General features: G+C 51.0%; 2 protein-coding genes across 2 annotated transcripts; one reads left to right on the forward strand and one right to left on the reverse strand.

The window, feature by feature from the left end:
- The first annotated feature begins 616 nt into the window (after positions 1 to 616).
- Positions 617 to 11,968, forward strand: PLK1 (polo like kinase 1). Its single transcript, XM_083711987.1, has 10 exons — positions 617 to 1,629; positions 3,438 to 3,606; positions 4,459 to 4,603; positions 5,261 to 5,354; positions 6,355 to 6,574; positions 7,480 to 7,638; positions 7,754 to 7,831; positions 8,642 to 8,796; positions 9,581 to 9,763; positions 11,200 to 11,968. The coding sequence occupies exons 1-10, from the start codon at positions 1,228 to 1,230 to the stop codon at positions 11,404 to 11,406; spliced, it is 1,812 nt and encodes a 603-aa protein (XP_083568113.1). The 5' UTR covers positions 617 to 1,227; the 3' UTR covers positions 11,407 to 11,968.
- Positions 11,969 to 13,689: 1,721 nt separating this feature from the next.
- LOC310830957 (ras-related protein Rap-2c-like) lies at positions 13,690 to 15,398 on the reverse strand. Its single transcript, XM_083710794.1, has one exon. It carries the CDS (start codon positions 15,107 to 15,109, stop codon positions 14,462 to 14,464), a length of 648 nt encoding a protein of 215 aa, XP_083566920.1. The 5' UTR covers positions 15,110 to 15,398; the 3' UTR covers positions 13,690 to 14,461.
- Positions 15,399 to 23,451: the final 8,053 nt, after the last annotated feature.

A 23,451-nucleotide genomic window follows, 5' to 3' on the forward strand; every position in this document is an offset into this window, starting at 1 on the left:
CCATTGTTTTTCAAATAAATAATATTGGATTATAAACAATTATAACCAAATTGTAAATTCTCCCTGGTATTCGGATAGCCCAACATTCTTCACTCTCAAGGTAGCTTACAAAGTTCTCCCTCTCCCCATGTTACCTTCAGAAGCACCTTGTTGGGTAGGTTAGGCTAAGAGACAGGTCTCAGGACACCAAGTGAGCTTCATGGCAGTGGGGATGTGAACCCAGGTCTCCCAGGTCCTAGTCCACTACACAACACATCTTTATAGGCAACCCTACTCATGTCCACCCAGAAGTCCCATTGAATTAAATTTGGCTTACTCAGAAGTAAGTGGGGTTATTTATTTTGTGTATAAACCTATTTTAAAACTGCCTATATATAAATATATATATAATTATATATAAATATATTTATATAATAGAGCGCTCTTTAGGGCCATAAAATTATAAACAAGGGACAAATGTATGGACGCTGAAATCAGTTTAGTATGTTAGTTTGCCTCCTGTCCTTTAATGTTAACATTTCCAGCCCGGCTCACGACAACAGAGAGATTGATAGCAGTAAGTTCAAAACCTCAACCGCCAATACAACAACGGCTGAAAAGCCAAGAAGGCGACGCCATTCTAGGCGAAGACGTGAGCAAGCACTTGGCGGAGAGGCTCTCCCAAAAAAAATCCTACGCCTGCAGCCCGGCCCGCTCCATTGCATTGCAACGCAGCGCCCGACGGGGGTCCCCAGCAAAGACCTACGACGGAACTTGGAAGCGCTCCCTTCCGCATGTTTACTCGGGAGTAAAGCTGCGTAAGACGGGTCGGACTCCCACGGATGCGCGCAGCAGCACCAGCAGCTTTGCGCAAGCCGCACTGGGCGGCTGCGCTGGCGCCGCTTTGCTCGCTGCTGTCGGGGCGGGGCTGGGACGGTGACGGCCTCCCGGTCCCGCTAGCTCCCTCCCTTCCTCGCGGGCTCCGGTTCCCGTCGTGCTCCGCGGCGTTGGAGGCGGGTTGGAGTTTAAATCCTGCCGGCCAATGAGGAGCGCGCTCGGGGCTCCGTAACGCTCCGGCTCTAGGTTTGAAATTGGTGCAGCCACCGAGCAGAAGCCGTCGGCCGGGTCGCTGTGGCTGCTACTGCTCATCGCTGTCACGGAGCCACGCCGCCGCCATCCTCACCCTCAGGCCCAACGGGACCGCAGCGCAAGGAGCCTCGGGAGCAGCATCCGAGGAAGGCGTCGGGGATGAGCGCGGCGGTGCCCAGCAGAGGGTCCCGCCCGGGGGCGTCGGCGGCGCCTAGCGGTGGTGCCGGGGGGAGCCGGGCGTCTTCCACGGCGTTGAAGGAGAGCAAGGCCATCCCGGAGGTGCTGCTGGACCCGCGGAGCCGCCGGCGGTACATGCTGGGGCGCTTCCTGGGCAAGGGCGGCTTCGCAAAATGCTACGAGATCACGGACGTGGAGAGCCAGGAGGTCTTCGCGGGCAAGATCGTGCCCAAGTCGCTGCTGCTGAAGGCGCCGCAGAAGGAGAAGATGTCCATGGAGATCGCCATCCACCGCAGCCTCCACCACCGCCACGTGGTCGGCTTCCACGGCTTCTTCGAGGACGCCAACTTCGTCTTTGTAGTTCTCGAGCTCTGCCGGCGGAGGGTGAGGACCCTGGAAGGGGGAGGGCGCGCAAAGGGCGGCGGCCGCGGCGGGCTCGGGGTTCGCTGTTCGACGGGGCTGCCGGAGGGGCGCTGCAGAGCCCCGGGCTGGGGGGTGGGTGGGCTTGAAGGGACCGACCCTCTGAGCCCCTGGCTAGGCAGGCCTGGGAACTGCCAGGCCGTAGCCATAGCTTCGGTTTGGCAAGGGGAGGGCGTGGATCCGGTTCCCCAGGCGACGGCCTCTCGGTGGGGTAAGGTGGGCGCCTTTGTTGGCCGCGTTCCCAAGCGACTGGATGTGTCGTTCCAAGTCGCTGTTTTCGGCACTTAGGGGATAATTCAAGCCGTCTCTGAGCACCTGCAGAGTACCTTTCCCGTAATCGCTCACCACAACCAGTCCCCATCAAACAACAACCAGGCTAGGTGGTCCTTCTCCTTAAGTCTTGGCATATCTGCTTTGTAGGAAGGTTCCCTCACTCCAGAAATGGAGGGTTCCATCAATAGCCTTTGCCTTTGACTTAAGTTCAGCTGCTGCTGTCATCTCCCTCCTAAGTTAAACTTATCTGGGGTTATTGGTTTGTTTTATCATGTATTTTGTGTCCTCATCTTGTATTTCTGTGTTGTGAACAGCCCTGTGACCTTTGGATGAAGGGTGGTATACAAATTAAATAAACTGAATAAAGGAAGGCTTGAACCCTTCATCACTCTCTCATCCCTGGCTATGGAATGAGATGACTGGTTCTGAAGAGCCTCACTGAGATCTGGGAAGTTGAGCAATACATGGAAGCACCAGAGTTTAGCTGTCAGCTTTTAGCTGGGAAAGATGGCCTTGGTGCCTTAGGGGTGATGAAACTGTTAAAGTTATGGTCCACATTTCAAAGGTCCCAGAAACTGCCTGTAGTCTACCTGTCACCTGTGAACCCCTCTTGCCCGTTGGCTGAGCTGTGGCGATCCTAAAATCATAGAATTGTAGAGTTGGGAGGGATCCCGAGGGTCATCTAGTCCAACTCCCTGCAATACAGGAATCTTAACAAAAAAGCTGGGGATGTTTGCAGACCTTGACTTAAAAGCAGGGAGGTTGGTACACCACACAGCTGTTGTGACAGGCACCAAAGGCTGGTGTAAATAGGGAAGCAACATCACATAGGACCCACCCGGAGATGGCAGGAACCCCTGCTGTGAGGTGGAATATGGAGCAGGGAAAGGAGGTTTCAGGTGGGCCTGAGGTCGACAGAAGTAGACTGTGGGCAGAGAAGGTAATATTGGCGTCCTTGCATTTGCCTGCCAGTCAAAACATCAGAAGAGACCCCGTGGCAGAAAGCTGGTGCGGTGTGGTGTTTAGAGTGTCAGACAAGGACCTTGGAGAGCAGGGTTCAAATCCTTACACAGCCATCAAGTGCACTGGGTGTGACCTTGGGCCAGTTGCTACATGTCAACACCTTGCTAAAATCAGCGCTTTGAAAAGCACAATCCACTCTGGTACCCTGGCCAAACTTTCCAGGGCTGGCGAGAGAATTGCTGTGAACTGCATCATATTCCATTCCAGCCCCACACTTATTTTTAGGGAGGGGGCTGTCTGTCACTCACTGGACAGAGCTTCCTTGGCATCTCCACATAGGGCTGGGAATGCCCCCTGCCTGAAACCTTGGAAAGCCGTGGCCTTGTCTGACTCTGTATAGAAAGCGCTGATCTAAATGGACCTGCAGTCTGACGGTCTTCTAAGGCAGCTTCCTGGAGAGGAGCTCCTGCCCGCCTTGGTCAGTTCAGTGACTATCTCCTTAAGGTGCTTTTCTCTTTCCTCCTCCCTCTCCAAAGTCTCTTCTGGAGCTGCACAAGCGACGGAAAGCGCTGACGGAACCCGAAGCTCGCTACTACCTGCGGCAGATCATCCAGGGCTGCCAGTACCTGCACAGTAACCGGGTCATCCACCGCGACCTCAAGTTGGGCAACCTGTTCCTTAATGACGACATGGAGGTGAAGATAGGTAAGGGGTTTGTGCAGGGTGGGGGGCCTAGGAATTATATGGCCATGGGCTCATTGCCTGGGGAGGGAGGTTTCCTATCGTGCTGCATGTGGAGGGGAAAGAGAGCTTAAGCAGCCTGGACACGAAACAATTGGATGCCAGCTGGTGCACCAGAACACCTGTTTTTTTTTTGTTCATTTAGCTTGGAGGCGGTTTTTACAATCTGATGGTGTAATCTAGGAATTTGAGTGGGCTTTATCTGGCTTCAAAATGTAGGGTTGACATATTTCAATACAAAAATTCCCAAAAAATGTGATTTTTCAATTGACCCCTAAGATCCAGGACAAAGTGCTGCCTTTTGGAAATCCCACCCCCCCAGATGTCAATTCCACCTTGAAATCCCGGTAATGTCCGGATGTATAGCAGCCCTACTCCAAATGTGTATATTTGCCTTCTATTGCATTATTTCCCAGGCTGTATGAGTGCTTCTTGGGATGGGACAACTGTCCGGTTTCTCCCTGTTTGAACTAAATGGCTCTTATTCTTACACATTTATTAGCCACTCATCACCCAAAGGTCTCAGGGTGGGTTTCGACATTCAAAGCAATATTTTAAAAAGAATTAAACAGCTTACAACCATATTGTTAGGAACCATCAGTATTGTGGAATGCTACTTTCCCCAAAGTGCTGCTTGGGTGCAGAGAAGCCAAACCTTCCAATGTGAAGTGTGCTTGTGTTAAAAATTCCCTGCCCTTTCTTGGGCCTTTACATCACTGATTGCCTCTGAAAAGGAAGCTACTTAATGCTTCCGTTTGGGGCTCCTCTGGCGTAGCCTTGACCAAGGAAGCCTCTGTGTTCCTCCTGTTTGTCCAGGGGACTTTGGCTTAGCCACCAAGGTGGAGTATGATGGTGAACGGAAGAAGACCCTGTGCGGGACGCCCAACTACATCGCCCCAGAGGTGCTGGGCAAGAAGGGACACAGCTTCGAAGTGGATGTCTGGTCCCTCGGCTGCATCATGTACGTTTTGCTGTGTAAGACTTGAGTGGATCTAATGGACACCAGGGGTTTTCCTCATCAATGCTGGCGGGAAATCAGTAGAGGGGAAGTTGGGTTAATGAAGTCAGGTGGTGTTAGAACTTCCAATCTTTCTCTTCCCTCCACAAGTTGCGTAAAAATGTGCTGTCCTGTCCCCCTAAAACACTTCCAGTTTCCTTTCCAGGGGTGCCTCTCACGGGGAAGGGACTTTTCAGGGATGTGCCTGGTTGTATCACTTGTTCTTGGTGGGGATGACTGCCCAGGACAAATACCTTTGGTGTCTTTGCCTAGGATGGGAATTCTCGCCCCAAACTTCTGGAGAACATCAGTTGGGGTGCAGGGAGGCTGGTTTAGGCACAGCCTGTCTCTGTTCCCCTCTGCACAAACTGGAAGGAAGCGGGGAGATTCTTATGTTCTGCTCCCTCCATCCCCACCTTGGATGTGCTGGGAAGGGGTGAGAAGCAGGGTGGGTCATGCTCTGTGCATTTTGAGGAACAAGAGTTTCAGCGGTGTAAACATGGCTTGTTCTACGAAAGAGGGAGAGAAAGAATGTTTGGGTGGGCAGTGGGCTCTCTAGCGTTCCTCTCCACCCCCAGCACCCACAGTTGATGGATTTCCATATATGGTCTCTCCTTGCAGGTACACTCTCCTGGTTGGGAAGCCCCCCTTCGAAACCTCCTGTCTGAAAGAAACGTACATCCGAATTAAGAACAACGAGTACACCATTCCATCGGTACAGCCTTCCCTGGATATGGGAGAGTCTGGATTTGACTGGGGGGGGGTCAGAAGTGGGCACCCCTTAACTCCTGTAACTGGAGTTGGCAGCAACTGGGAGGGGGATTTTCATTCCAATTTCTAAGCTGAGTCGTTTTGAGGGCTCAAGGTGGGGTGAATTTGGGGAAAACAATCAAGTCTGCACAAAACACAGAACTGAAGCTGTCCCCAAAGCAGTTTAGGGTTATGTCTACACAGCAGAATTCCATTTAATGAACAGAACAACAACATCTCTAACGGGCCAAAGTTTCCCCAACACTGATTATAAGCTAAAGAGAAGAAGAACACAGCAGTGAATTACTCGGGCCTCTTCCCCCCCCCCCACTGCCTCCTCAACCTCCTACTTTTTGCAACCCCCCCCCCATTTAGCTATGGTTGCTTGCTTCCTCTCCCCACCCTCCATTTACCTTAGCACAATATTTTTTTGGGGGGGGGTGGCGGTACTGAGTACCATTGGATAATGCCAGAAAGAAAGCCCTGCCCATATGGAACCTAGAACCTGGCCTTGTGCTCTGAGTGTGAGCATAAGAAGTGCCTGCTGTATTAGGCCAAATAGGGCTGAATCTAGTCCAGCATTCTGTTCTCAAAGTGACCACCCAGATGCCCATTATGGGAAATGCTCAAGCAGGATCTGATCCCAAGAGCCCTCTCCCCTGCTGTGGTTTCCAGCAACTGACATTCAGAAGCATTGCTGCCTTCAACTGTGGTGGCAGAGTATCGCCATCCTGGCAAATAGGCATTAATAGTTTTCTCCAAGAATTTGCCCGATCCTCATTTAAACACACCCAAGCTGGTGGCCATCCTTGCTTGAGTGAGTTTCATAGTTTAACCGTGTGCTGTGTGAAGCAGGACATTTTAGTAGCTCAGGCCCTGTTTAGAGTTCATGGCTGTGGGGCTGGTGCGCCTGCCTGTGTCTTCTGTTCCTTCCATTTCCCAACGTTACTGTTCCTCCTTTCCAGCACATCAACCCCATAGCTGCTACCCTCATCCAGAAAATGTTGCGGTCCGACCCGGCTGCCCGCCCCACCATTGATGAGCTGCTGACTGATGAGTTCTTCACCACGGGCTACATCCCATCACGGCTGCCCACCACTTGCCTCACGATACCCCCTAGGTTTTCTCTGGCCCCCAGCGGGTTTGATGCCAGCTTGAGGAAGCCTCTCACAGTGGTCAACAAAGGTGAGGGAGTGAGCGGGGGAAGGCTTGGCTGCGCTTGCAGCCCAGGTAGTAACTTAATAAGGGGGCTGGGGGAGGAGTGATACAACAACACTTAGAATGTTCCATAAGACTCACCAATAGACAAGGAAAGTGCCTGTACAGTTGTACCTTGGATCCCGAACGCCTTGGAACTCGGACATTTCGGCTCCCGAACGCCGCAAACCTGGAAGTGATTGCTCCTGTTTGCGAACATTCTTTTGGAACCCGAACATTGAGAGAGCTTCCACGGCTTCTGATTGGCTGCAGGAGCTTCCTGCAGCCAATCAGAAGCTGCAATTTGGTTTTTGAACATTTTAGAAGTCGAGTGCACTTCCGCAACGGATTCCATTTGACTTCCAATGTACAACTGTATTTATTTATTTCATGAAATGTATACACTGCTTGCTTGTAAAAAAAAAAAAACAACCCCAACCTCAAAGCAATGTACAAAAAATAGTATAACAATAATATTATCACTAAGAACAATTAGCAACAATAATTTAAGACTTAAGCTAAAATAATAACGGGCTGAAAAAGGATTAAAGCTCGCACCAACTTTCTAAACATCTGGGCCAATGAGAATGGTTTTTAGCAGGCATCTTACAGCAAAGATGCCTGCTTGATCTCAGCAGGCAAGGAGCTTCATAATGCAAGTGCCGCCACACTAAAAGATTGAATACTTACAACTGCGGAAGGGGCATAATGTGGCACCTGTAGTTGTGCCAGTTCTGCCAGCGAAACCCAGGCAAAATGGAGTAAGCCGAACTTGTGGGAAAGGTGTGTGGGTCTGGCTGAGGCTGCACAGGGTTTGATCTCCAACTGGGAAGCTGAGCTCCATGAGCCAAGAGTGGAACAAGGCAGCATGCATCTCTCTCTTTCCTACACAGGACCAGAGAGCCCTGCGCTGGAGAAGGTGCCCGAGAAGGAAGAAGAGGTGGCCCTGCGGGAGCCTAGGAGTCCTGTGGACAGCCACTTGGCTGATCTCCTGCAGCAGCTGACACTGGTCAATGGGTCCAATCCCGCAGAAAGAGCACCCATCAGACAAGGTGTGGTGTGTGTGTGTGTGTGTGTGTGTCTTTTATCTGAGCCAGCCTTACTTGCCTGCGGGCTTCACTCCCTCTTCCTTAACCTCCATTTGGTAACCACAATTCTCTTTTTCAGAGGAGGCTGAGGACCCAGCCTGCATCCCCATCTTCTGGGTCAGCAAATGGGTGGACTACTCGGATAAGTACGGCCTAGGTGGGTAGTCGGGGGGGTGGGGAGTGCACTTTGGGAAACGGCCATGAGGCAAAGTGAAGCAGTTGCCTCTGGCGGCAGATCCAACCTCCGAAGGATGTGCTCCCCACCCCTCTCCAGCCTCCTTTTACTCCCTCTGTACCTTCAGCTCAGGGAGGCAGTTGCAAAGGAAGAGGTGGGGAGGGTCCGCAAGATAAAAGAAAGAGTTGCTGGTTCCCTTTATGATGCTAATGTGGTTTTTGTGGCTATACGGATTTTTTTTTTTCATGACTCAGATTAAAATGTTGGGGGAAATACCAAAAGTAACTGGGAGAATACCAAAAGAAGCCTTGACCTAAATCTAGGGGTGGAACATCTGTCCAGAAATTAAGCGAGATGTTGGCAGGTGGAGCCGTTGGTCAGCGTTTATTCATTCATTTGGGTTCAAACCTTCCTCCCAAAGGAGCCCAGGATGGCAGGTCTCACTAAGGGGCAGGAGCTTGCAATGAAATTGTGGAGATGTGATGTTATTGTCTGTAGTGCCTGTGGTTAGTTGGTATGAAAGAGGAAACATCGGAGCTCTGCTTCAAGACCAAAACATCTGCCAAAGCATGACCATGGGGCCTCTGAGATCTGATGGCATAGGGTGGTATACAAATCAATTGATTAACAGATGCAAAGCACCTGCTTTGTGGGCAAAGCCCCTGGCCACTCGGGTGGGAAAGAGTATTGGGTTCTCTGCGGGAGACAGTTGAGACCACGGAAAGGCAAGATTCTCCTTGGTTTGGAATTAAGGCAGGTTTTGAGTGCTCTCCTCTGTTCTCCGCACCCCAGGCTACCAGCTGTGCGACAACAGTGTTGGGGTCCTCTTCAACGACTCGACCCGCCTGATTATGTACAACGACGGGGACAGCCTGCAGTACATTGAGCAAAACGGCTCTGAGTCGTACTTCAACGCACGTTCCTACCCAGAGGCTTTCAGCAAGAAGGTCAGTGACTCGAGCCTCGTGGCGGCAGCTAAATCTGACCATGTGCAAAGTGCCCCTACCCTTGCCACTGAGCAGCTGCCTTTCTGTATCTGAGATGAAGGTGCCAGGGACTTCCAGCCATCGCTCAGCCCCAGGGTATTTTTTTCCCTTGCGAAAGAAACCACCGTTTTCATTTTGGGAAGGGGCGGCTTCGATGTGAGGTTGGGGGTCTGGTGGCAACAAGAGGGCTGTTGGCTCTTGCTGGCTGCAAGTGGGAGGCTACTTAAGAATTTAAGAGCAACCCTGCAGCTGGGCCAGTGACCCATCTAGTCCAGCATCCTGTGGCCACTGGGGGCCAACTAGATGCCCCTGTGGGAAACCAGCAAGCCGGATGGGAGCCCAGGAGTCCTCTTCCCTGCTGTGGTTTCTAGCAACTGGTATTCAGAACATTGAATATCTGCAGCATAACCATCATAGCTTATAGCCATCAATAGCCCTCTCCTCCCTGAATTTGTCTAATCTTTTAGAGTCATCTAGGCTGTTGGCCATTACCGTCTCCTGTGGCAGTGAGTTCCATAGTTTAACTATGCGCTGTGTGAAGAAGGACTTTCTTTCATACTATTCTGTTGTCTGTGTTGCTTGGGGGGGGCATTTAAATCCTGCTGGGTGGAGGATGCATTTATGAGATCTGGGCTTCTGTTGCCAATAACCTTTTATCAAGCCTTGCTGGAACGTAGCTTTTTGAGGCCTGCCTCTGCTCCGCTGCTGTTTTGCTGACGTGGGCCCTTGTTTTTGTCACCTGCAGATCACGCTGCTGAGCTACTTCCGCAACTACATGAGTGAGCACTTGCTGAAGGCGGGAGCCAACATCACCCCCCGAGAGGGAGACGAGCTGGCCCGCCTCCCCTACATGTGCTACTGGTTCCGCACTCGCAGCGCCATCATCCTGCACCTGAGCAATGGCACTGTGCAGATCAACTTCTTCCAGGTGACCTAACAGGAGCGGGGAAGCTCCCTCTCCCCACCCTGCCAGCCTGCATGTATTTGGGGGTGGGTTTTGAAGCTAGAAATTATCCCCCCCTCCTCCAAAAGGGACAATCAATGGGTTCCTTAGGGAGGAAAGATGGGCTTAGAAATTGAATTAATAATAATAATGGCTGTCTGTCCATGCTGTCAACTGGTTCAGCTTGGGGTGTCACAGGCATCTCTCCTTTAACAGGTTTAATGCTGCCCCCCCCCCAATACTGTACCTAAAAGGACCCTGATGGATCTGGTCAATAGCTCATCTAGTCCAGCATCCTGTTCTCACAGTGGCCAACCAGGTGCCCCCTTGGAAATCTGCAAGCATGACCCGAGCACAAGAGCCCTCTTTCCATCTGCGGTTTCCAGCAACTGGCATTCAGGAGCATTGCTGCCTCCAGCTGTGGAAGCAGAGCAGAGCCATCATAGCTTGTAGCCATTGATGGCGTAAAGGTGGAGCTGAGAGCAGGCAAAGGAGAGACACTGTGTGCGAGATGCCTCCAAGGGCGCAGAGGAGGATGCCCTGGCTTCTTCGCCTTTGTCTCTCTAAGGGGCAAGATTTGAGTCTCTTTCTACTCTAGTTCCTTTGGCTTCAGAACTCCTCTTGAGATTATGAAGCCGGCGTGTTTGTGAAATGCTGTTCTGGCTGCTTATAGCAAAGTGCAGGGAATCCTTTCAGCCCAGGGGCCGCATTCCATTCTGGGCAGCCTTCTAGGGGCCACATGTCAGTGGTGGGTGGGGCCAGAGGCAAAAGGGGGCAGAGCAACCAACACAAACTTCACCCTTGTGCAGCAGGCTAGATTTTGACCCCCTCCCTTCTCCATCCAGGTGAGCATGAGGCATGAAAATATTTGAAGGGTTCATCCCATCCAGGCGTATCTGAAGCTGGGCCAGTGTTGAGGGTGGCCTGGGGAGAGTTCTGAGCACAAATGGAGGATTGCATGAAGGCCCTGGGCATGAAATTACCTGCACTGGCTTAAATGGATCTAGAGCAGGGCTCCAGCTGCTTTTGGACTGCCAATTCCCATCCTTGACCACTGGTCCTTCTAGCTAGGGATGATGGGAGTTGTAGTCCAAAAGCAGCTTGAGACCCAAGTATGGGAAACCTTGATCCAGATATTCCTTATATCGGGAATAGCCAGGTTTTTGTGGACTCCAACTCCCACCAACCTCCCTCCTTGGCCAAGCTGATTCTGGGACCAACAGGAGTTGCGAAAGCCCAGAATAGTCATCATAGGCACCGCTGGTTTCCCAGCTTTGTCTTGTGTGCAGTTTTACAAACTGCTACCTCGCATAGCATTAATGCCACCATCCTAATCCCCTGTGGCTGCCTCTCAGAGCTGAAGGAGCCCAGCTGGTGCTAATTTGCCTCTTGCATGTATTTTTTCCATCCTCTGCCCACAGGACCACACCAAGGTCATCCTGTGCCCCTTGATGGCAGCCGTCACCTACATCAATGAGAAGCGGGAGTTCCGCACCTACAAGCTGAGTCTGATTGAGGAGTTTGGCTGCTGCAAAGAACTGGCCAGCCGCCTCCGCTATGCCCGCACCATGGTGGAGAAGCTGATGAACTCCAAGCAGGGCGTTCCCTGCCCCAAACCTTCTACCTAGCACCTGGCTGCTGTGGTTGTGCAGCAGCGAAGGACTCTCTCGCTGTCTCTTCCAGTTCCAATACTGTTAAGGGCTGCGGCATTCCTGCCTTCCCCTCCCAGCTTGGGGTCACCTCTGCCTGGCTGTGTCCTGGCACAGGGGTCAGGCCAGGGAGTGGCTTCTAGTTGGGCGGTGCTCCTTACAGGGGGGCTAAATGCCCCCCCCCCCAGCCCAGCCTAGAAGACTCTTTATTTTTTAAAAAAACAACAACCAAGGATTTGTTTTCTCCCGATTCTGCTGGAGAAAAAGCCCCCATTTCTCCCTCCTCTCAGCCCAGCCCAATGAGGCCTCTGGTGCAACTTAAGAGTTGGGGGTTTCGGTTACACCATGTGAGTTACTTGTACGTGGTCTGTCTGCTGAGCCTTCCTCTTGTGGGCACTCTCCCTCCTCTTCCTGCTGTAGTTAAACTGTCTGGCATTTTGTTCTTTGACTCTAAGCCACCAGACTTTTAAATATTGAAACTAAAGTCTACACCAACTAAACTTTTTGTACATTACTTAATAAAGAAGATTTTCTGGAAGCATTCTGCGGGGTACTCCACACTGCCTTCTCCACCCTTGTAACTCTGAAAGGGTTCTTTGGCCACTTTTGCACATCACCCTCTAATAGAGTTGCATATCCCAAGTCCTTTGTTCCCTTTACTCCCTAATGTTTATTTCCTGGGGCTGCAAGTCTCCTTCCACACAGAGAACAGGCTCCTAGGAGACATACTGAAATGGCCTCTGCTCTGCTGTAAGAAACTGTGGCCCCTTCGTGCCTTCTCTGCATGGACACATTGGAAGAAGTGGACCAGGTCCCAAAATGACAAACCCAGCCCAGAGGATTGGGGCACTATCGAGCATCAATGGATAAGTTCCCTTTTAGATTCAGAAGAGCCACTTCTAGAGAAGAGACTCATTGGCTGCCTCTTCCCTTTTGATCTAGCTAGGACTGCCTCCACAGTTGAGCTCTCCCTTTCAGGTGAAAAACGTCCACCAGCCCTTCACAGTTGTGGTGCTAGACCTCTGGTCTCCCACTCTGCAGCATAACCATTCTTAGTTTTGGAGGGATTTAGCAGGGGGAGGGTAGTGATCGTGCCTAAGCATCATCAGTGTTTCTTCTGCGAAATGGGTATCTTTCGGTGCGCACAGCAATTTTAACAGTAAAAAGAATTAAAACTTGCCAACCTTTAACATAGGATGCTGGACGCCATGCCTCAGGACGTTTCACAGAGCAAGTGTTGGATGCAACATGAGGAAGATGACCTTTAATATTAATTGTATGGGAGGAAAAGCAGAAGGGAGCCTTTGCTTTCCTGCTGCCCTCCAGCTTATCTGGAGTGAAACTCGCATCTGCTTCAGGCAGCAAAGCTGTAAGATGTTGGCACCAAAGATGCACCTCTCTATCCTCGACCAGGTATGGGGAAACTGGTCTTCCAAATGTTGAACTACAGCTCCCAGCAGCCTCGTAAAGCATGCACCCAAAGATCATGGGAGTTGCGGTTCAAAATCACCTGCAAGGCTAAAGGTGCACCACCCATCTAGTGAGAAGGCCAGGGCATCCTGAGCAAAGGGACTTCAAACAGCTGTGCAGTGGTTAGCCTCCTACTGGATGCTTGAGGGGAGGCTGCAGCTGCCCAGTTTTGGCAACTCATGTTGCTGCCCGAGGACACACACCTGCCTTGAAGGTGATTGGGCTGGCAATTGAACCTCATCCACAGCATACATTTAAAGTGATGATATTGCAGAAAGCAAAGAATCCTAGGAGCTGAAATTTGTTAAGGGTACTGGGGGTTGTTAGGAGACCCCTGCTCCTTGAGCTACAACTGACAATCCCTCTTCTCTGCAAACTGGGAATTGTGGGTCTGTGGGAGGGGGGTCTGCTAATGTTTCAAATTTAATATGCCATTCGGGCTGAGCAGTTTTCACAAATCTGCCCTCCCAAGGTCCTTTCAGCTCAGTATTGTCTACACCAGGCACTCCCAAACTTGGCCCTCCAGCTGTTTCAGGACTACAATTCCCATCCCTGACCACTGGTCCTGTTATCTAGGGTTGATGGGAGTTGTAGTCCCAAAACAGCTGGAGGGCCACGTTTGGGGGTGCTTGGTCTACATTGACTCGCAGCATTGGCTTTCTGGGGTTTCAGACACTGAGGACTGAACCTGGGACCTTCTGCTCTGTTCCTGAGCTGGCCTCTGTGTGGTCCCCCACCCCCAGCTCCCGACTGAGATGGCCCACCCACTTGGTTCACCACAGCACTATGAAACAAGGGAGTAACAGTTTATTCTCCAAAACAGGATTACATGCTGTATTATAAAAAACAAGTCACATTCCTTCAAGTTCAGAATCGTCTTTAAATAAGCACAGGTGCAAGCACTCTGTCCAGACCCCATACTCCATCCTAATGGATCAGCCCCCCAGCCAGCAATGCTGTTAAGGTACAGCAGTAAGTACTGTACTGTTTCCACCATACACAAGTCAAGAACAGGCAAGTGGACAATGCCTTGGAAACAGCCAGCTGGAACTGAGTGCCAGGCACCCAGGTTTCCTGCAGAAGTCCAGCCTCCGGAGCCCCTGTTGGGCTCTGTCCGAGGCCTGACTTCTGGAAGAGAGCGCCCCCACTAGGTTGCCAAGAGCAGGCTGGGCAGAGTCCATGTCCTGGAACGGGCCACCTCGATAGCCAGGCAGCTTGGCACAAAGGGGTGTGTCCTTTCCTCGAGCCGAAACTCTTGCGCTCCGAGACCCTGGGGGCAAGTGCGCAGTCCGCCGCGGGGGCACCAGATGCAAAACAAGGGCACTTGCTTCTGTCGTCCCGCCGGGTTGGACGTGTGTGTGTCTTTTGGGACTCGATCCCCTAGCCTCAACCCACCGGGGCGAGGCGTCTCTGCATGGCTCGCTACTCCGGAGAGGCAAACGCGCTCCGTTTCTTCCTCCTGCTTCACTCGTGCTCGACGCCATTCGCTTCCTCGGCCGCCCCGTCGGCTGCCTACGAGGAAAGGGGCGCCGCAGCGGCCGCTGGGCTTCCTCCGACGCTCCGGCTAGCAGATGGCGCAGTTGGGGCTCTTGCTCGGGCGTCGCCGCGTGGACGCCGTCGGCTCCTTGGCCAGCGGGTCGGGGATGGAGCGGCGCCGGAGGGCCGGACTGAGGCGCCCGCTGAGCACGTCGACTTGGCCCAGCAGCTCCTGGAAGAGCCCGACCACGTTGCAGCCCTGCTTGGCTGACGCCTCGACGTGGCGAGCGCCCCACTCGCGCTGCACTGTGGCGGCGGCCAGGCGGTCGCTGTTGCCAGCGGCCGGGCACAAGTCGGACTTGTTGGCGACCACCACGAGGCGGACCGGGGCGCCGGGCTTGGCTTCCAGGATCTCATCGCGCAGCCGCTGCAGCTCCTCGAAGGAGCCCGGCTCGTGGGGCGAGTAGACGAGGGCGAAGACGTCGCCGTGTTGGATGCAGAGGCGGCGCATGGCCGGGAAGCTGTAGCTGCCGCTCGTGTCCAGCAGCTCCAGGCGGAGGCGCAGCGCCGGGCCCGGTGGCTCCAGGTCCAACTCCAGCACGTGCAGTTCCTCCACGGTGCGACGGTGGCGGGCCTCGAAGGCGTCGTGCAGGAAGCGGCGGATCAGCGCCGTCTTACCCACGCCGGCTGCGCCCAAGAACACCAAACGCACCCGAGCCTCTGGCTTCAGCGACATCGTGGAGCTGTTTATCTCTGGTCGGTCCGCTACGACGGGGCGGCCGCTTTATCTGCTGAGGCTGCAGCCCGCGGCCAATCGAACAGCCGGAGGAGGGGCTCAGGCGGGTCGGTCTGCGGTGGGAGGGGCTGCCTGCTGGCCGCCCGCCAGTCTGGCAATTGATTGCCTCGCGGGCGCGCCCCGGAAGGCTCCGCGCGCTGGGAGCCGAGCACGCTCTAAGGGGCTTCTCAGCATTAGCAACAGGACTTCGCTGCGTGGTTTCCCCTTCCCCGCACAAAAGACTTCTAGGGTAAGCCTCTGTTCTGTTGGTTTGTTGCTGTTTTTTACAGATGGCAGCAGACTGGTGCAGTTTTTGACACAGCAAATCACTTCCAAGCACTTAGAGGTGATGGATGATTTAAGCAAGATATAAATCCTGTTCGCAACAAATAATGGGTATTCTCTCAGCATTGGCCCCTGTATCTGCAACAGGGGTGTGTCACTGGCCCACCTTACAAAGGTGTTGTGAAGCTTGCTTTCATAGCCAAAGCACTTTGAACACACCAAAGAACTTATTACAGTACTAATAATACCCAAAGCTGCATACAGGCTGCACACACATGGTACATTTAAAGCACCCCCAACTCCTGTAACCTACCCCTTAGGTAAAGGTAAAGGGACCCCTGACCATGAGGTCCAGTCACAGACGACTCTGGGGTTGTGGCGCTCATCTCGCTTTATTGGCCGAGGGAGCCAGCGTACAGCTTCCAGATCATGTGGCCAGCATAACTAAGCTGCTTCTGGCAAACCAGAGCAGCACACGGAAATGCCATTTACCTTCCCGCCGGAGTGGTACCTATTTATCTACTTGCACTTTGACGTGCTTTCGAACTGCTAAGTTGGCAGGAGCAGGGACCGAGCAATGGGAGCTCACCCCGCCGCGGGAATTCGAACTGCTGACCTTCTGATCAGCAAGCCCTAGGCTCTGTGGTTTAACCCACAGCACCACCCCTTACAAAGTTACAATTCCCAGCACCCTTAACAACCTACAGTTCCTAGGATCTGGTGTGAGTGTGGTTTAATTTGGTGTGAGTTTCTGGTAGAGGAGGGACTTGATCCCTGGCGTGCGGTCCATGGGCATAGCGGGGGCAGGCTTCATGCTGGAGGGAGCAGAACCTCAGTTTATTTATTTATTTATTTGATCTGGGCCCCTTGGCTATGCCCATAGTGCTTTCTGAGTGACCTTAAGCTTGGACGCCACCAGCATCTCCCCTCTCCACCCTCAGTGCAAGGAGTGAGCCTTTGTCCAGTTTTGGCCAACACTTTCTCCTCCTATAGTGGAAAGGGAAACAGACAGACTTGGTCTTACACTGCAATGGTTTCGAAATGTATTTATTTATTAACTGCAGTGGCCAAGAAAGCCTGGGGCATGTGTGGCATCTCAGCCTCTCAAGGCAGAAAAATTAATTCCCTGGGAAGGGAGTTATCCGCAGATGGAAAACTTCCCTTCTGCCAACAACCTTGGCTAGGAGTGCCCAGAAGGAAAACATTTGTAGAGTCCTAGGATGAGAAACTGGGTCAGGTTTACTGGGACAGGAACAGGGGGTGCTTAGAGATGCCAGTGCCAGGAGCTGCAAAGTTGTCTTAACTGAAAAGTGATGCTTTGTCAGGCTGTCCTCAGAGTCCTGCCAGAGCTACAGGGATGGTGCATTTTGTCCTGCCCCGCCATACTACCTCTAGCAAAGGAAGAGTGTGTTTCACACCCCCTCCCTTGCTTCCCCTCCCCACAAAAAAAACCTTTAAAAGCTGCCCCACTCTGATGGTTTCTGGAACCATTCATCTGTGCCCCCTTCCAACAAAATGATGCAATTCAGCGGCCGGTGTTAGACTTGGATGGGAGGGTGTCTGCAGTCAGGTCCAACTCATTGTGCACCTCCAGGCAATAATGAAAAGAAGTGGGGACCTGCAGCCAGTGGTGCCTGGTGCCTACTAGGCAGAGCTGGTGGGGCAGCCAACAATAGGTTGTGTCAGTGACAGACAGAGCCAATTAATTCTACTCCCCCCCCCCACCGCTGGCCCCATCCTTAAGGAGGAGGTAGTTGACAGGCAGGGCTACCTCCTGGACTGGTCGTAAGAAGGCAGCACAGCTTGGAGGAGTCAAAGCTGAAGTTGTGGGGCCATGCCCCATTTGCCCCAATCGACCAGCCACCACTGCCATCAGCAAAGTTGCAGTAAAAGCCCTTTCTCTAAAAAGTGTGTTCCTATTCAGGCTTCCATCCAGCCTTGAACAGGAGCCTTGTAGCCCTGTTTGAGGGCTCCTGGGGGTGTGGGGAAAGGGTCCCCCCCCGGGGAAAAATAAAACTTTAAATGATTTGGTTTAGATGGTGTGAGCCAACCCACCAAAGCCTTCATTGCTATACAGCAGCAGAGAGGCCGCTAGGAAAAGAAAAAGGTGCAAATTCTGCTTCCCTTCTTCCTGAAGTCTCTTTGTTTAGTACAGAGAAGGACGGTCCTTAACATTACAGTGTGCACCTGGTGCCATCCGCCCTCTAGGGTACAATGAACTCTTATGGCTCAAACAGGCCAGAACCCTGCTCAGCCATGACCACCTCCTTCACTGGAGCAGAACAACCCTTCCTCTGGCTATTCCTGCTCTTGTTGTTCTGAAGAACAATGGTTGCTCTGATACGGCTGAATCACTTTTGCTGGGAAAGCTGTCATTCACTTGGGCTGACCCACCCTGTTTGGGTTTGGGATTAGAAAGCCAGAGCCTTTGAAGAGGCCCTGGGAAGTCAAACAGAGAGGGAGATGCCAAGCCCTTAGCATGGACCAGCCTGATGGCCTCCAGCTGTTTTGGATGACAGCTCACAGCATCCTGGCCCTAGGATGGGGAAGGCTTGCATATATTCTGCAGGGTTGGGGGGGGGCACAGAGAAAAGGAGCAGGCAGGGAAGTGGCTCTCATAATACTATAGAATTGTCAAGTTGGAAGAGATTCAAAGGGTTATCTAGTCCAGTGTTTCCCAACCTTGTGCCTCCAGATGTTTTTGGCCTACAACTCCCATCATCCCTGACCACTGGTCTTGCTAGCTAGGGATGATGGGAGTTGTAGGCCAAAAACATCTGGAGGCACAAGGTTGGGAAACACTGATCTAGTCCAAACCCCTGCAACGCTGGAATCACAGCCAATCTGCCAAGCAGCTGATAGCTGGAAAAGGAAACCTGGTGGTTGTAGGAGGTTGGAATGATTGGCAGGTGTCACATGACTGCCTTGGGGATTCAGATTTCCTAGTCTTCCCCACCTCCTCCTGCAATTCCACCTGCACCTATTGCGTCTGGGAGTTCTTCCTCGGGTTACCAAATTTTCTGAGGATGATGCACGTGAAGGCAGAGGAGTTGGCTGGGGAGAAGGAACTGACCCACTTCCTCACCATTTAATTGTGCAATAAACAGGTGTTTTGTTTCTGGAAATGACTTGACCCTGACCTACATGATGTGCATCCCTCTGTTGCTATGCTTGTTTATTTTTATGATGTCTTTACAGCTGCTTTTTAATTGTTTTTATTGCCTTTTATAGTATTTTATTGCCTTTTATAGTATTTTGATTCTTTTTGGAATATAGGCCAGCAACAAGTCTTTTATATAGAACGTCACTCCAGAAGAAGGAGGGAAGCTTTGAGCTACAAATGCAACGTCATTGGACCCCAAGCAAATGACCCTTTTCATACCCAGCATGGACACATCAGAAAACCTTTCTGATGATTTGGCTGCAGAGGATGTTGTGGAGCTGTGCAGAGCCAGGACACTCTATAATATTTTAAACTATTTGTTATGTATTATTGCTAGTTGGTTGTGATTTCCCACCTCAAATTGCCTGGGAGGGTGGAGGTACAGGAGAAGAGGCTGTGTCTTAGCTATTCCAGAGGTTCCATAACTGGGGTCTGTGCAGGGGCGCCGACTTATAAAAAATATTGGGGGGGCCCATACCGGGGTCCTGCCCCGGGAAGTTTTCTAAATTTTAGATGAAAATTAGTGAGTTTTAAAGTTTTTTAAAAGTATTTTAGAGTCATATGATCAACATTAGAACCCCGAAAACTCGACTCTCTATAACTCCACACTCCGGGAAACTCGACAAGCCTGAAACACTTTTTGGCTTTGAAAAAAGAAACAAAACATAAACACGCACGGTATTTTCGTAAAAAGCTAATTTAATTTACAGTAACAATTATGCTTATAGACTATTACAGAGCAGTGAATATATAGCTCTGAAAAGACTGAAATGATATTTAAATAAATCCTAAACTATCATTAAAAGAATAAAACATAAAATATTGCTGTCGCACAGTAATAGCACTTTGATTAATAAGTGAAATAGCTAATTTAAGCTTACTTTGAATAAGTCTGAGGGTTCATTAAATAATATCTCAAAGTTAATGCTTTAATACAGTTAATAAAGTTAATACAGTATGCCTAATACTGTATGTAAATACTGTAATACTGTATGTAAATAACGGGCTTTAATTGGGTCTTACACCCTAAAAATATTTAAGTATTTGAAAATAACTAATACAGTACTATAGTAATATAGAAATACAGAACTAAACTAGTACTAATATTTCGAAACTGAAAATTTAACATTCTGTATGTATTTAATTCTCTATTTTATAAAGATTTTTAATATCTGACAGTGAGTTTGGAGTAGCCCAATGCAAAAATCCTGAGGATCCATGTGGATCCATGCTTTGTAACCACGTTTTTGCACCACTGTGACCCTAGGCAACAGTGGGTGCGTGATTTTTTTGGTGCAAGATGTAGCCATGGACATGCTATGTGATCTGATGGTGAATTTGGGGTGACCCAATGCAAAGATCCTGAGGATCCATGTGGATCCGTGCTTTGTAACCACGTTTTTGCACCACTGTGACCCTAGGCAACAGTGGGTGCGTGATTTTTTTGGTGCAAGATGTAGCCATGGACATGCTATGTGATCTGATGGTGAATTTGGGGTGACCCAATGCAAAAATCCTGAGGATCCATGTGGATCCGTGCTTTGTAACCACGTTTTTGCACCATTGTGGCCCCAGGCCACAGTGGGTGCGTGATTTTTTTGGTGCAGGCTGTAGCCATGGACATGCTATGTTATCTGATGGTGAATTTGGGGTGACCCAGTGCAAAGATCCTGTGGATCCATGCTTTGTAACCACGTTTTTGCACCATTGCAGCCCCAGGCAACAGTGGGTGCGTGATTTTTTTGGTACAGACTGTAGCCATGGACATGTAATGTGATCTGATGGTGAATTTGGGGTGACCCAATGCAAAAATCCTGAGGATCCATGTGGATCCGTGCTTTGTCACCACGTTTTAAATGGGGAGGGAAGGAAAAACACAGAAGGGACAAGAAGCACAAGAGGGGTGTGCGGAGAAGCAGCTGGCTAAGAATGCAGGGGAGGAGTTTAACGGGGTGGGGGGGAGGAAAGGAAGGCAAAAGTCCCCCCCCCAAGCCAGCCCTCTCTCTCTCTCTCCCACCTGCATCCCTAGAGCACGGAGAGGAGGAGGTGGTGGGCTGGAGCCTGCACGCAGTGTGACTAGGAAAGAATTAGAAGGAAGGACTCGATCCTTTCCTTAACCCTCTGCTTGCCAGGAGGGCAGGGGATTCCCTGCTCTTTGTTGAGTTTGAGCAAACGCAGCAACAGAAGCGGGTGGGCAGTAAGACCCTGAGGCAGAATGCAGGAAAGCAGCAGCTTCTGCCTTCCCTCCGCCCGCCCGCCCGATCTTATTTTTGCCTGATTTTTGCCTATTTTTGCCCCTGCGCACAGACATTTCCCCTTACTTTTTAGGAGAAAAAATCTGCGTGTTATAGAGCGAAGTTTACGGTAATAATTTTCTTAAATTATTGGGGGGCTGAGCCCCCCCAAACGAATTTTTGAGGGGGCTCGGGCCCCCTCAGGCCCCATGGAGTCGGCGCCTATGGGTCTGTGGCCCACTGGTGCCCCCCCCCCGTAGGATTGTAGAATTGTAGAGCTGGGAATGACCCCAAGGGTCATCAAGTCCAACCCCCTGCAAAAACCTGAATCCAACCTCTGTTTAAAACCCAGAGAGTCCTCCTCCTTCACTGAGGCATCCCATGGGAACGTTGCAGAACAGAATACCTGTACTTTGGCCAGCGATACCTGTCCTTGGTTTATTTGTTTCCTGCTGACAGATAATGCATTGTTTTGGTTTACAAAAGGATGTTTCTTTCACTGAGCCCTCAGAAGACGAAGTGCGTTGTCCACACACAAATTTATTTGCCAAGTGGGAGGTGGCTTGATATTTTCCTGTCTGGCCTTGTGTACACATCTCATGCTGAGGGGGAACTCCTTGCCTGGGCTTTGGTCCATGATCTCTCCCCTACTTCTGAAGGGAGCAAAGGTTCTGTAACGCCCACCCCACCCACCACCCCCAGATGTGGTCCACGCCTGGCAGCTGTGTGGCTCTGTCCCCTTCGCTGCGAGTGCCAAAGTCTGGCTTGATAGCTGGGACCAACCAGAGGTGCCACTGTCACTTGGGTGGCAAAGTCTCTTGTCCTGGTAGGAATCACAAACACGGGGCAGGGTTTTCTTATACTGTACCAGCATTAAGAACGTAAAATGAGCATCTGCTGGATCATGGCTCATCTAGTCCAGCATCCTGTTCTCACAGGGGTCAAGCAGATGCCCCAGAGGAAAACCCACAAGTAGGATTTGAGCCCAAGAACACTGTCCATTCCTATGACCCATGGAGGGTCAGCATAGCCATTGTGTCTAGTCGCCATTGATTGCCCTCTTCACGAATTTGTATTGCTCCCCTTTGAAGCCATGTGGCCATCACTGCCTCCTATGGGAGCATGTTTAATTGCATTTCACTTTTAATTTGTATTCCGCCTTTCTCTAAGCTGAAGAAAATAGACAGCAAAGATCACACACCCAATAACAATCTGATCCGATACAAAAAAGTCACAGTAACTTTAAAATAAACAACTTATACCGAATAACGCAATATTCAACAATCCATGGTTCTGTGGTTTAACTCTGCACTGTGTGAAGAAGGACTTTCTTTTATCTTCTCTGAATCTTCCAGCATTCAGCTTCCTTGGGTTTCCCCACTGAGATCTAAATGTTATGAGAGAAGGAGAATAGTAGCTTTTCTTTAGCCACTTCCTCCAAACCAGGCATAATTTTATAAACTTCGATCATGTCACTTTTTAATCCCCCTTTTCTCTAACCTAAAAAGTCCCCTGGACGGCAACCTTTCTTCATAGGGGAGTTGCTCCACCCTCTCAATCATTTTACTTGCTTTTTTCTGAACCGTTTCCATCTCCACAATAATGAGATGACCAGAAGTGTTCACATTTGCCAACCAGCCCCCTCCATATGTTTTGGACAAACTCTCACCTGCTCTAGCATCCTATGGTCTTGGATACAAACCCCAAACACCTGGGGAACCCTAGCCTGCATTAGGCTGCAATAGACCACAAGCCATGTTGATTTATCCTAATGGAAGGGGACTTTTGTTTGCTGCTGAGAGCTACATCCCCTCAGGGAACTGTTGGGGGTCATGTAGTGGCAATGGGCAGGGTTGAATCCAGCCATGGGCAGGGCCAGAGATACTGTGGGCAGGGAACCCCACTTTTCTCTCTCTAGGCCACCCCTTTTCACCCTGTTCCCCCCTCCCTACCTTGTCACCTGTATGAAATTAGGCTGAGAAGTACTGTTTACAACAAGTGAGTTGGATGCAAATTTGACTAATGTTGGGTCAGTCTTTTCAGGTCATCTCAGACCAGCATCTCTCCCTTGCCTCTTCACATCTTTGGGGTGCAGCTAGAACTGGACCTCAGGGCCAGAGTCCAGGGCCCCCAAATGATGACCCAGAGCAGCAAACAGGTCCCATGTCAGCATCAGAGCCCTTTTTGCCTTCTTACTTTTAAAAACATTTTTAGTTGGGGGCTGGCTAGGCCTGCAGATAGTTACAGATGCTCATTTTGTTATTTCCACAAGCTGTTTGTGCACATGATCCCTGCCTTCTCCTCTGAGGAGGCCACAAGACATGGGCAGGACCCTTCCTCTCTGCCCCAGTGCTGTTTCGGGCCCTGGTGAGAAGCCCTCTCTTCAGAGCAAGCCAGGTGCGTTATTGCTGTTGACAGCGGCCGCCGTTCTTCTCAACAGCTGGGATCTTGCTGGACAGGAAACCTGCCAGCTCTCTCCTGGACAAATATTTGCCTTCTCAATTCCTTTGGCACAGGTCAAAGGGAAGAGGCAAATGCCAAGATGAAGAACAGGGAGGGCAGGTGGTTGTCAAGTCCCAGAATCAGTACCACCACTGGCACTCAGCAGGGCGCCCGGGTGA

The sequence above is a fragment of the Podarcis gaigeae genome (assembly GCF_964106915.1).
Source record: "Podarcis gaigeae genome assembly, chromosome: 14".
Taxonomy (NCBI): Eukaryota; Metazoa; Chordata; class Lepidosauria; order Squamata; family Lacertidae; genus Podarcis; species Podarcis gaigeae.

What these genes read in the sequence shown, in the direction of transcription:
- PLK1 (XM_083711987.1), top strand. Translation starts at nt 1,228, where the DNA reads ATGAGCGCGGCGGTGCCCAGCAGAGGGTCCCGCCCGGGGGCGTCGGCG. An exon ending in TGGTCCCTCGGCTGCATCAT is followed by an intron (nt 4,604 to 5,260) that starts GTACGTTTTGCT and finishes CTCTCCTTGCAG; the next exon opens with GTACACTCTCCTGGTTGGGA. An exon ending in TCTCACAGTGGTCAACAAAG is followed by an intron (nt 6,575 to 7,479) that starts GTGAGGGAGTGA and finishes TTTCCTACACAG; the next exon opens with GACCAGAGAGCCCTGCGCTG.
- LOC310830957 (XM_083710794.1), bottom strand. Translation starts at nt 15,109, where the DNA reads ATGTCGCTGAAGCCAGAGGCTCGGGTGCGTTTGGTGTTCTTGGGCGCA.